The following is a 13,991-nucleotide window of genomic DNA, read 5'->3' as shown; positions in this document are numbered from 1 at the left end:
ATATATATATATATATATATATATATATATATATATATATATATATATATATATGAATTAAAGGGAATTAAAAGCAAGAGAGTAAAAGTGCGTCTTCAGGTTTGACTGGCAATTGTGTGTGGCTGGATTGGCTAAGTGGGTAGAGCAGGCGCACATATACTGAGAGGTTTATGCCTTGATGCAGAGGTCCAGGGTTTGAATCTGACCTGTGATGATTTCCTGCATGTCTTTCCCCTTTCTCACTTAGCTGTCCTATCAAAATAAAGGCAGAAAACCAAAAAATTATCTTAGCTTGGTGTTTGCTACCTTTCATGAAGTCTCTTGCATTATAAGTTGTATAATGAAAAACCTTTATTTTCACAATACACAGAAATAAAGTATGCAAACCATTAGCAAATATTTGCCTATTTTATTTTCAATATAATATACATTGTGTTTTATGTATTGTGTTTGTCTTCTAGGCTTCATTTTATAATTTAATATCTGACAAATCCAACAAATCTTAAGAAACAGGAAACATAAAGAAACAGAGGGACAAGAAATGTTTGTTTTATTTTCCCCAGCTGTATAAATGCATAAATGGTTGAAAAAGGTAAACAAAACAAATTACAACAAAACCCTTTCATACTGTAAACACATTTCAAGTTTGCAGATAATACCCGGATTCAGTATTACATTACATCTAATATTATTTCAATCGGGCCTTCCTTAAAGTAATTAATTTTGAAGATGAAAATGTTTGGGCCTGTAGCCTAAAGACTGGTGAAATAAGTGATTCCATGGTACCTCATTCATTAAAATCCTCATCAAAACTGATTATTGGATCGAATACAAGTACATCAAAAGAAATAAAGACTTAGTCGATACTGCATTATAATAAATGTGGTTTTTCTGATTAACCTTATTTTATTTCATTGTGAATGCTGAAGAAATACTCAAGGAAGACCAAATGTAATTTCATGGCTAAATGAAGCTGTCTGTAAAAGACATAACTACATAACAGTCCTGATGCATAACTACTAGGTGGAAATCCTAATCCTAGAGTGGGTCAGACACAATAAGGCCAATCAGTGTGTACATGAAAACACATATACATAAGGAGTATGCAATACATTAAAGCAAATAAAATCCACATCTTACACCTTTCAAATGATTTAAAATTAGATTAACAACTTTTGTATAAAATTAGCTGGGAACAGAAAAAAATATTTGATCCCTATTGAGGATGGCTTCCGTTTTACTAATATGAATAATATTGCGTTTTGAATTGAGGACTTTTGCTCCTTTAACAGCTCACGGAATCTTTGCATACCATAACTAAAACCAACTGGTTGTAGAAAACATTTTCAAATATAGCAAGAGAAATACTTTCAATACATTAATCTTCATCATTACTCAACCATCCTATGTGTTTATCAGTAAAAATAAATGTATTGTAGAATCTCAGAATTGTAATTAAGAGAACGATCATTAGTGGTATTTTTTAACTTTATCATTATTTATAAATTATTATGTGGACCAGTGTGTGTGTGTGTGTGTGTGTGTGTGTGTGTGTGTGTGTATGTGTACATTCACATCTCTGGTTGCCCCTGATGAACAGGCACTTTGTGGTCCTGTCCCTGTTCTGCTGCTGGGGCTTCTGAGATTTGTTGTCCATGCTGTTCATCTACTTGATTTATGAGCTCTTCTTCTTCTGTCTTCACTTCCTGTTGAGGTTGCTCTTCATCATGAGGCTGCACCTTCTCATGAGCCTCCTCTCTGTGCTTTGCTGCTCCTTCCTTGCCCTCGTCAGTGCTTGGGTTTGACAGCTTCTCCTCCGCTGCCACCTCCTGCTTCTGGTGAGGTGCATTGTTGTTGCTGGAGTCCTATGGTGGAGAAGGTGAGTTAATGCAGTCAGTTAACCACAAATGAAGTTGAAAATAAAACTAGGTATAGCTCAGTAAACCGAAATAAAATTACATTTAAAATGTAAAACTATCTCTGTCTACATGTTAATTGGTGGTAAAACATAAAAACTAATCCTATTATCATGTATCCTGTCAAAATATAACAAAACAATTGCATACTTAAGGTGCATTTACTATTTTTTTTTATTTTTAGATAATATATTTGATACATCAATATTTCGTATTGTTTTCATACATTTAAAAAAATGTAGAAAGTGGACCTTGACTTGGGATTGCTTTGTCAAACTACTATTTCCAAGGTCAAGATTAAACTTTCATGTTTATTTTATTGTATTTATATATCAAAACGTTGTAAATTTCCTGAAGACCACATAAAGATTTTTCATCACTGTACAATCTGCCTGACCATACGACATTATAATTAAGTTCAGTGGATTTTATCTGTTGTGGCTTAAAGACAATCATTAATTTACATAAGAAAAATTTAAATGCACAGTACCTGTGTGTGAGGTAATGAAGGAGACAGCAGCTCGGATGGGGCCAATAGGCCGTCCTGGTTTAGATCCTGAGTCTGGAGTAAAAAATCTACCATAGACACCACCTGGACTCGGAAAACACACACACACACACACACACACACACACACACACACACACACACACACACACACACACACACACACACACACACACACACACACACACACACACACACACACACACACACACACACACACACACACACACACACACACACACACACACTTCAGGTCAGATAAACAGCCCAAAAAGTATGAAAGTGTTAGGTATGTACTAGTCTGGATCAATGGAAGTACATTTACAGGACGTATGCTCGCTGTGTGTTGCTGTTTTTAACATCAACTTCACTACGGGAAACACCAACAAGCTTTGAGCTAGCAAGCTACATGCTGAAAATGGCAAGCTTTGAAGAACATTTGGATTGTGCAATAAGGCAGGCCTGCTTGGTTCTTTTGGGGAATGATTGTAAAGATTTACAAAGAATATGTTTACAGCATTGACTATCTAACTGGGCCATTTATGGACCAATTGGTGGGATTGCTGTGGACAAAGTACACATACACTGGTAAGAGCAAATTACGTTTAGCCATGTATCCAGCTAATATAATAGTTCATGTTACTGTGTTGTGCAAACAGTTAATTTAATATTTTATGTATAATTTGTTTTGCGGGGTACAAATGTTCAATCAGAATAAGTCTCTTTCCGAGACTATTTTGTTGAGCCATCGTCGCTGCATCTGGACCCTAGTTCCGCCAAGATGATTGTGATTGGTTTGAAGAGCTTTTTTTCTCCTGTCCTAGAATGTGTCAGTGGTGTAGCCAGACCTTACTCCATAGCGCAGTGGAGCTAGGTCTGGCAATGCGGGACTAGTTATGTAAAAGTGCCACTCCTCCTCACCGGCTCATTGGCCTGTGCTCCAGGTGTATGATGGGAGTTATAGTCTGAAAGTAGCTTCATCATCTCCAAGCCATCCAGGAGCCCACTGCGATCGTAATCATGAAGACGAAACAGGAAGAACACCTCTGACAAAAAGCAGGAGAAGACTGACATGTTTAATCCCAAACACATTTGATATACTGCTGTAGAATACCTGCAGGGACTGTACAGAATACAACTCCTGTACTGTTTACACACAAACACAACACACAACTGAGGGTTTGGGACACTAAGGGGAATCAAGAATTTTGATTTGTCATGCCAAAGTCATAGACAATTACTTTATTAGAACCTGAGACACTGTTCAGCATTTCAGTAAACAGCTGTCTGTATAATCAGAGTATTTATTTGCTAATGATAATCAAAGAGATGGGAGATGTCTACCTTGCTCCCAGGTGCTAATTTCTGGTACTCCTTGGTCATCCTTCAGACTGGATTGGATGTAACTTTGCAGCAATCTGTGGTATACATGGCACAGAGTAGATATCAATTTATCATTAAAACAGTTAGAGCCAAGAATGAACACAGAGGGGTCAGATTTGTTCAACCCTGGAGCAACTTAATAATATTTTGTGGTTGCTTGCCACTACAATCAGACTCTGAGAAGCAAAAGAGGAAGACAAAACTAGGATCAAAATATCATATTTCTTTTTGTAAATCTCCATTTGCTATTTTTCTCTATTATTACTCTTGATTTCTAAGCAGGCTGACTTCCTCTGTAGGAACAGTAGTAGTCTTGCATTGCCAGACCTATCTCCACAGTGCTGTGTCAGTGAGTATGGTCTGGCTACACCGATATTCATTTTGGGATAAGGGAAAAAACGCTCTGAGTTTGTATTTCTTTAAACCAATCACAATCGTCTTGGGCAGCGCTAAGCCCCAAATGCAGCAGCGGTGCCCTTGCACAAATAGATCCAGCTCAATGTCAGGCTTTATCCCAGCACTAGACATGCGGTAGTCTATATCCTTGACGTTCCACTTCTGGGATTGCTCCGTTGCCGGCGGAAGATCCGCCGTATTTCACTCATTTAGGCCGGATATCCGTTGCCTTGGGCTTCCTTTGTGTTGGCATTTTAAACTCTGGTCGATTTATTAGGACTATGGTTAACCTTTTCTCAGATCTCTGCAGGGTAACTCCAGACAGCTAGCTAGACTATCTGTCCAATCTGAGTTTTCTGTTGAATGACTAAAACAACTTTTAAACATACACGTTCCACCAAAACAAGTTCCTTCCGAGCCCATTTTGAAGTGGCACCGCGGCTTTTCTCCGGTGCTTAGCACCGCCCAAGACGATTGTGATCGGTTTAAAGAAATGCCAATAAACCAGAGCATGTTTTCCTCCCATCCCCGAATGCTACTTAGAGTAGCCAGACTCTCCTCCAGCGCGCTTTGGAGGAGGGTCTGGCAAAGCAAGACTAGACATCCGGTAACCCAAACTAGTACAGTAGTGATTCTGTATTATTTTTATCCACAAGAGGGCAGAATTTGTGGCTACTCACAATAACTCTTAACATGACTCCAGGAAGAGGTGCCACCTCATCAAAAAACATTTTCAAAGAAAGCAGGTTATCCCTGTATTTGCTGATTTTCCACTTTGCTTAATTGTTTTGGAAAACTGGAACATATCACATCTTACATAAAGCAGATGGAAGGAAGACACCCTTGACTTAGTGAGCTTGTAAACTGCTCTGCTGTCTTGCGTTATTATTGTATATGTGCTGTTTTAGACCACTAAAACACTTGTTGACCAAAGTTTATATCAGGAGCTTTTCATAGGGTATCAGTCTTGTCCTTCACAGTCTGTCTGACTTGATCAGTATTTCAACATGGTTGAAATACTGCAACACTACTACAACATTTTACAATTAAAAAAGTTTACATTTGTACCCAAGAATGCACTTTGTTTTCATCCAGTCTGCACTTCGGCCTACTCTGAATCAGGGGCAAGTCCCATCAACTGCTACTCTACATAGCTGACTAACATTTTTGTGGTCATCATACACTCAATATACTTAAGCTTATACAATGATGAGTATTGTACTCATCCGTTTATCTTATCAGGGGAAAGAAGCTGCAGCCACATTGTCACCAACAACATACTCTAAATCCACAAAGTGGTTGTGTCTCTCATGTTTTTCCCTGAATAAAATAAAAACTGGGATTAATTATGGGCCAGTTCACACTACTGTTCAGTAACAGAGATGTGAGCTGAGATCCCAATGGTGAGCCATTGTAACTGCAATATGTGTGAGGTAAGGATAATCTATATTTTCACTCTCTCCATAAAGGAAAAATAATTCATAATTGCAACATACAACAGTGTTATTGCACTTGTAATCTTTTCGGTTTTTGGTGCAAGCCACATCATTAGCACAACACAGCAGCCAAAGTCCACAGACTGACCAGACAGCAGCTACTTAGTCCACTAAAAGGGACTGCAGGTTAAACACATCTGGACCAGTACTACTGAGTCATAGGGTAATTTAACAAAACAATGCATGACAGTAAATACCTTTATTCTATGTTTTACATATTTTATCATTGTCTGAGAAAAGGATTAGAATTGTATGCTGCATTGAGTGTGGTAAAAGACAGACTAGCGTTATACTTAGAAACTACATCAATCCAATAAACAGCCAATATACAGTTTAAATGGGCTGTTATGGAACAGAGTAGCCAATATTTTTTAGTTAGAGTAGATTGATTATTTTATGTGATTTATGATTCTTTGATTTTAGAATGCTTTTAAACCTTGGATGATTTGTATTATATGTTATTGTTTTTGACCAGAAATAGGTCTTTGTTATGTGTTGCATGTTTTAACACCAAGGACCATGTTGGAAATAAGTGTTTACACTTTAACATGCTATCCTTTGGATTATGTTGTTTGTCAAATCCAAAATAAATTAATCAATCAAAAAAAAATACAGTTTAAATTGGCTGCATGTGTAACAGCAGCACATTGTCATTATGTGTCACTCACCTGCGGTCCTCTTCTCCGGTGCCGAAGGGATTGGCTAGCGCTACTGCAGCGGGGCGGACATCGACTGATTCCTCCCTAAAAGATAATCAAATAAGGATGGAAATGAAAAAATAATAAATTTTTTCAATATTTCTTTTCTTTCTTCTAATGAGCGAGGTGAAACAGAGGTGAAAGAATGCTGAAAAGTATTTTGCTGGCAATAACAACAGAACAGTACCCTTCCTTTGCCATGTTTTGCAAAAGGTCAGCTTCAAATATCCAATGTTATATGTAAATCCATTCTGAGATCGCAGCCCTTGGTGACATTTTCATTGTGAAAATTAATTATTTATGACTATAACAAGGTATTAGTTATTCCCAAAAAAGCTTGCAGCATATTTACTTGAAAAACTTAAAAATGTCTTGGTATACACTACCGGTCAAAAGTTTTAGAACACCCCAATTTTTCCAGGTTTTTATTGAAATTCATGCAGTTCAATGTCTTATTGTACTCTGAAATGAAAGAATAGAACAAATGAACAATTTAAGTTAAAAAAGAAATCATGGAATCAATTTATAAACCAAAATGTATTCTAAATATTTGACTCATCAAAGTAGCCCCCTTTGGCAGATATAACAGCTGAACACACTCGTGGCATTCTTTCTACAATGGAAATCAAATATTCTTCAGAAAGTTCTTCCCAACTCTGTTACAGAAGTTCCCATAAATGTGTGGCACTTGTAGGTTGCTTTGCTTTCACTTTTCTGTCCAGTTCATCCCAAACCAGCTCAATGGGGTTTAAGTCTGGTGACTGTGCTGGCCACTCCATGTTTTTAAGCTTACCATCTTGTTCTTTTTTCCTAAGGTAGTTCTGGTATAGCTTGGACTTATGTTTTGGGTCATTATCTTGCTGTAGGATCAACCCCTGACCAACTAGGCGCATACCAGAGGGTACTGCATGGCGCCGCAAAATGCTGTGGGCGCCGTTTTGGTTCAGGGTGCCTTTCACTCTCTACAAATCACCGACCCTGGATCCAGCAAAACAGCCCCGACCATCACGCTTCCTCCTCCATGTTTGACAGTTGATGTCACACACTGAAGAACCATCCTTTCGCCTATTCAATGGCGTACAAAAATCCTGCGTGATGAACCGAAGATTTCAAATTTTGATTCATCAGTCCATAGCACCTTCTTCCAGTCTTCAGTAGTCCATTGTCAGTGTTTCTTGGCCCAGGCAAGCCTCTTTTTCTTATTCTGACATCTTAGCAATGGCTTTCTTGCTGCAACTCAACCTATCAAACCTGCAGCTCCAAGTCTTCTCTTTACAGTTGAAACTGAGACTTGCTTATTACGACCACTATTAAGCTGTGCTTGAAGCTGTTGTCCTGTGAGCCGACTCTCAGAAACTTGTCTTCTGACAGACCTCTTCCTGTCAGAGTTTCCCCCAGTTTCTAAGTGCCTTTTGATGGTGAAGAATACTGTACTCACTGACACCTCGACACCTTGACTTTCTTCGCAATTTCTCTGTAGGAACAACCAACATTTTTAAGTGTTATGATGGTCTGTCTCTCTTCCATTGTTAATTGCCTTTTTCCTGCCATTTTTATAGCAACACACTACTTTCTGCAGTACAATACTGTTCAAATAATGCTCACCAGGGTACGGTACCACAATGTGTTCCAACAATACTTTTATACAAACAGAGGGGGTTTCCAGTAATCCAGACAAGTTGGAACTCCTGTGGGAATTGGTAGCACCTACTTTCAAAGCTTGATCAACCTCCATTGCTGCAGAACAGCTTTACATTGTTTACCCATTTCTTGTTCCCTGAAAAAGGCTTTTTTGTAAAATACTGAAATGTACATTATTTTTCAGTTTTGGGTAACTTTTTTTTAACCTCAGGCAGTTCACCACTTACCTTTGTACCATTTCAAGCTATTCGTTGGACTTGAACTGCTAAAATTTCAATAAAAAACTAAAGAAATTGGGGTGTTCTAAAACTTTTGACCGGTAGTGTATATGAAAAAGAAGAGAGAGAGAAAGCGAAACTTAGGAGTAGGGAGGTGGAGTTACCTTTGTGTCCCAGGTAGACCTGGTGCAGCCTGGCACAAGTGTATAAACAGGTACAGGGACAGGACACATGGGACCGACATGCCCAGGTGAGACTCCATGAACACACCTACAAGCAAACAGCCATGTTGTAACCTCACATCACATCTGCACAGAATTCTGTGATAGGATGCCATCATGAACGTATCTGCCCAAATGTCAGACTACTAACAAATTGTGACCAGCGTATCTTTTGATGGTTGGAAAATAATAAAAGAACATTGAAATATACAAATACTCCCTTTTTGGGACAAAGTTTCAGAGGTGATGGTTTCATGATGCTATACAAAGTGGAATTCCACTGCTACTACTTCAGAGTATCTGCCAGTACATCTATATACTATAACCTGGTAGTCATTTGTGACATTTGTGTTATTAGCTGTGTCAAATAGTCCATCTACATGTAAATCCTGCTCCCTACAAACAGATATCAATCATTGTGTAAATATAACTGCTGCTGCAATCCTGTAGCCTTTAACGTTATAAGACGGTGGACCTTATATGGCCCATTATAGCAAAATCAATTAAAACCCTCTACATCTATTTATAGCTCAGTCAGTGAATATGTTCATGTGTCTAAAATGTTAGATTCAGATGTTTCATACATATTGGAATACTGGCTTAGGGTGTGTCCATCGTTGCTTTATTATCCCCATTACACAGAATAACAAACTAACGTAAGCTAACGTTACTGCAGCTTTCCCATGTGTAGTAGCAGCGATGCTAACACAGCCACGCAACTCACTGCAGCGCTGTTACAGCCTGGACAGGAGCACGTAGGCATTCTAAACACAGATGGTTTCTGATAAACTTAAATTGTCTTCCTGCTTTTACATTACAGTCCTACATTAGAACAAAAATGACCAGCTGTAGCGTGAGAGAGTCGCCTTGTGCAGCCTACTGACTACGCATTTATTAAGATGTAACGTTATTTTAAATATGAACTGAAGTATACGCACACTAAACTCTCGTTGAGTTTAGCAGCATGGTTACATATATACTCTAGATCCCTACTCAGTGATAATGAACCTACCTGTCTGCATAGTTGATGTGTGGACAGTAAAAAGCTTTAAATCGGGCAGGTTTGCGTTTTAAGGTTCACATCTGGAGAACACCTCTGCCCCGCACTGCCCTGCTCGCGCCTCCCAGTCTGCACTGCGCAACGGCGGAGGCAGGCGCGCTCCCTCCCCGGCTGTCACGGAGACCGGAGTGTTTTGGTCAATGACAGGGTCCACGTGGAAGAACAGAGCCGCTGTCGTGTCAGCGAGTTTGCACAGGCTGCCTCTCCGGGGTTTTCGCCACGCGCCACACGCCACGTCCTCACCGACTGACAGATTCCGGTAGTGCGGGAGGAGCTTTATAACCTGCTCACAGTGGTATTTCATTTTCAGTCTCAGTGAGATTCTAGCTAGCTACATCCTAGGCTGCATGCATAGTGTTGATAGTAATGAGATACGGGGGACCTCCTTTAATATGTGTAGGTGTTTTATGTTATTGTTATTATTATTATTATTATTATTATTATTATTATTAATAATAATATTATTATTATTATTATTACAGTAGGCTACAGTTTAAGGGTTCATGATTTCACTTATAGTGCAGTGTAAAAGTACACCATTGAGAAGCAGTGGTTTTCTCAATTAAAGAATTTATTTTATAAATATTCTGAATAATATACCAATTGTGCCAGTGTAAACACACACACTCACACATACGTACATATAGGCCTGTCGCAATATGCAATATGCAATAACTCAATAAATAAAAAATAAATAAAAAATGAGCTCTATCATTTTTAAATGGAAATTATTGCAGCCGGAAAAATGTCCATTTTATTTATTGTTTTTGATTGTTTTGTTAATTTATTGTGGATATTTAAAATGTCTTGCAGTTCCAGTGTTAAATATTCTTTAGAAATAATAGTTTATTGATATTTGAAAAGGTGTACCTGCATTATTATGCCATTATCATTAAATTAGATGAAAATGGTCTCAGAACGACAATATTATCGTTTATCACAATAATTTCTGGGACAATTTAGTGTCCAGCAAAATTTGTTATCGTGACAGGCCTACACACATAGACATAAATAGACGGGTCAAGGGGAGTTGCCCAGTATCATCATAGCTGTAATCTTCCTCTGGCTCTCCAGGGTGTGCTACTGTATCTGTCTTCAGTAAATCACATAGCACTGATGAATGTTATTTGACAAATTTCTGATTTTTTCATTGGCCCGAAAGGGGACATTTTAATGGACCTTTTTCACAGCAGACATTTTGACTTGTCATAGTAGGAAAAGCACAGCTGAAATTGATAACCTTAACGATGGCTCAGTTCCATCAAGTGTCCCAGGAAGCTATTTCAGTGAGTCAGCATGCACAAAACCAGGGCCTCCTTAGTGGAATGCAGCCATTATTAATGGTTTTGAATACACCTGTGCTTTTCCTACTATGACCTGTGAACATGTCTGCCTTGAAAAAGGTCTATAGAACACAGCTGTGCTGCTGTCTCCAAACACTGAAAAAGCAGAAAATTCAGGTTCTCATCAAAGACTGGGATGTCTAGAGACAAAAAGATAAACATTTTTACTAGTTTTTTCAATCCTGCAGATGGGTTTTGGCAGTTTGATTTTTCTGTTCTCATCTCACCTTCTTCAAACTTATCTGCATCTTAACAAATGTGTATCTTAAAAGAAAATATTTCATATAGGGATTCTATAAACATGCCAGGATAACATTTTGACTGGGGTTTAAAATGTGCAGTGTCATACAAAGTTTAGCAGAGTTCAGTGTCTTCGGCAGACATCACTGTGCCTCTAAACAGCCACTAGGAGGCAGATAGATCCTTCTGTGAGTGACTGAGTTATTGAGCTAGTTATTGAATCATGAGGTGCTTAGCATTTAAGACTGAAGGCACATTGAATGGAACATCTTCATTTCAGTATTAAATCAAAGGATGTTTGGATGGATTGTTATATGCTGTTGTGGCCACATTTTCTGGCATACAATTCAAAAAAAGAACTCAAGCACAAACATACTCACTATGCTTTGCATCATCAATTAAGTCACTGCAAAGACTGCCTTTTTCTACACAGATTACATTCTTGGTTCTCTCATCTAAGTAACTGAAAACTAAGGAACTTACAGTAAAATTCAACATCCAAATAAAACCCATTGCATGCCTCAAAATAAAACTTATTATGTTATTGACTCTTTCAAACTCAAACTCAGGGATAACATAACATCCATACTGTTAAAACATCAAATTTCCCCATTTTACTCTTTCACTGAGATTTAATTCCTTCATTCTTCTTTCACCACATCTCATCTGCCTTTTACCTCTCATGTCTATGTCTCTCCCACCCTCTGAAGTAATACCACACACACACACACACACACACACACACACACACACACACACACACACACCAGGTCAGATAAACAGCCCAAAAAAGTATGAAAGTCTTAGGTATGTACTAGTCTGGATCAATGGAAGAACATTGACATCAATGACATCACATAGTTTGGAATAACTATATAATTAATAATTATAATTAAATAATTGATTTGTTCACAACACAATGCAATATGTGTGTGTGTGTGTGTGTGTGTGTGTGTGTGTGTGTGTGTGTGTGTGTGTGTGTGTGTGTGTGTGTGTGTGTGTGTGTGTGTGCGTGCGTGCGCGCGTGTGTGTGTGTTTGTACAGATGTGTTTGAGTTGTAGTTTACTCAACCGGATGATTGGAGTATTACCAGTACCCGTTGAACTAAACACACGCACACACACTAATCTTTATGAGTTGAGCGTGACAGAAGGTTAGTTCAAACCTCATACCAATGTCATTCCTGATCTCATCATTTTGGGATATTTGTTGATCCCAAAGGAGAAATCCATCTTTTTTATGCTTGCGTCGTGTGTTTTAAGGACAGTATCTCTACTAACAACCTCCTTCAATCACCTCACATTACTGTGAAACCTCAGCCAGTTTAGTGGCCAGTATTTTCATTTTTACATTGCACTTTCCATTGACTGTGGTCAAAAGTGCCGCTGAAGTCCATTTGAAACATTGTCTCAAAGTATTCGGTTGCATGCATTTGAGTTCCAGCAATTCAACATTGGTCATAAGTATTTGAGTGCATGTTGGAGAGCAAGACCATATCAAACTACCAACTTATATTCTTTGGAGAGAATAAGAATTACAAGTTGTTAAGATTTTGAATTATCATTTAAAGAGCAAAAAAACAAACTTAGTCTTAGTCTTTTGATTCAACTGTGTTCTTTAAATGCTTCTTTGGTTGTCAAAACCCTGGCAGTCACTGTGTGTCTAACTCACTGTACAAGGCACCTCAGCAGTGGAGGTTCAGACCAGTCTTTACTACCTCACTTCAATTGAACTCATAACAGTTTTCTGGCATTATTTGATGTTATGTTAGACTTTCTTATACAATATTTCTTTATAGATGTATCCATTTTGCATTAAGAAGTTACTCATTTCCGAAGTAATATTCTACTAGGAGCAGTGACCTCACACATGCTCATATCTCATATCTGTTAATGGGAAAGACCAGTCGCACCTTTATAACAACACATGAACCGGGTACAGTCATACAAGCACACAAATACACACAAACCATGCGTGATTTACTGCATGGCTTAGCACTGTTGTGGCTCATTATTTCACAGCTGGTTGGTACACAAACATCCTACTGACACTCACTTACAGGAAGAGAGATTACCTTGTAATTGTTAACATGAGTTGTTGCTGAGTATCTGTGTGTGTGCGTGTGTGTGTTCATTTAGAAAACACTTTTCATTCTCACGCACTGCAGGCAAACAGAGAGATGGAGACATGATGCAGAAAATTGGACCTCATCAGGCAGCGACTTACAGATCACACCACACAGAATGTGCTGTTATTGTTAACACGAGTCTCCTGCTGCCCCGACTGTGTTTGTGCTTTGAATGAATAGAAACACCAGAGTAACTAGCATAATTAGGCTGACGGTGCTGTGGGATGATGTGGCTTCCAGTCACAGATCCTGTTGTTCTGTCAAAGGCAATAAGTCCACGGTCACATTCTGTTCTTGTGATCCAAAACAGCTAATGCATGGATAGTTTAAAGTGGATTTTTTTTTTGTCTTTGCAACAGCATCAATTAGAGAAGGGGACACTTCAAACACTTTGCAAACAATTGTCAGGGTCACTATATCACTGCAGAATACTGACAAAGATTTAACTCCACAGAGATGCTTTGCCCCCTCCAGTATGACGTACCGCAGGCGATAAGCCTGGGAAGCAGGATGTAGCGTAACAGAGCTTCAACTGACATAATTTCAAAGCCCATTACTACTAAGTGAAGCTGAAATGTAGTAGTTTTGTGATTTTTTTTTATTTAACAGCACACTCATCAAATATGTGCTATCTTTCGTATTCTTTCCCATATATTTAAATTCAGATCTAACTATTACTAACTACACAGGTGATGTAGGGTGGAGCTATACGGGGCATAAGCCTTTTTCACAGAAGACATGTCA

At 38.4% G+C, this 13,991-nt stretch overlaps 1 protein-coding gene across 1 annotated transcript; it reads right to left on the bottom strand.

Moving 5' to 3' along the window:
* Positions 1 to 528: 528 nt before the first annotated feature.
* On the bottom strand, positions 529 to 9,801 carry cgref1 (cell growth regulator with EF-hand domain 1). The gene is made up of 7 exons (XM_028582822.1): positions 9,489 to 9,801; positions 8,420 to 8,525; positions 6,367 to 6,441; positions 3,768 to 3,841; positions 3,345 to 3,469; positions 2,407 to 2,508; positions 529 to 1,865 (listed from the first exon to the last, which is right to left on the bottom strand). The coding sequence occupies exons 1-7, from the start codon at positions 9,496 to 9,498 to the stop codon at positions 1,572 to 1,574; spliced, it is 786 nt and encodes a 261-aa protein (XP_028438623.1). The 5' UTR covers positions 9,499 to 9,801; the 3' UTR covers positions 529 to 1,571.
* Between the last annotated feature and the right edge of the window lie 4,190 nt (positions 9,802 to 13,991).

This window comes from Perca flavescens, chromosome 1, assembly GCF_004354835.1.
Source record: "Perca flavescens isolate YP-PL-M2 chromosome 1, PFLA_1.0, whole genome shotgun sequence".
Classification (NCBI taxonomy): Eukaryota; Metazoa; Chordata; class Actinopteri; order Perciformes; family Percidae; genus Perca; species Perca flavescens.
Note: the sequence above shows the minus strand (reverse complement) of the source record. Positions and strands in the feature narration are given on the sequence as shown.

What these genes read in the sequence shown, in the direction of transcription:
- cgref1 (XM_028582822.1), bottom strand. An exon ending in ACCGGAGAAGAGGACCGCAG is followed by an intron (nt 3,842 to 6,366) that starts GTGAGTGACACA and finishes TGTATACCACAG; the next exon opens with ATTGCTGCAAAGTTACATCC. An exon ending in CTTCATTACCTCACACACAG is followed by an intron (nt 1,866 to 2,406) that starts GTACTGTGCATT and finishes TCTCCACCATAG; the next exon opens with GACTCCAGCAACAACAATGC.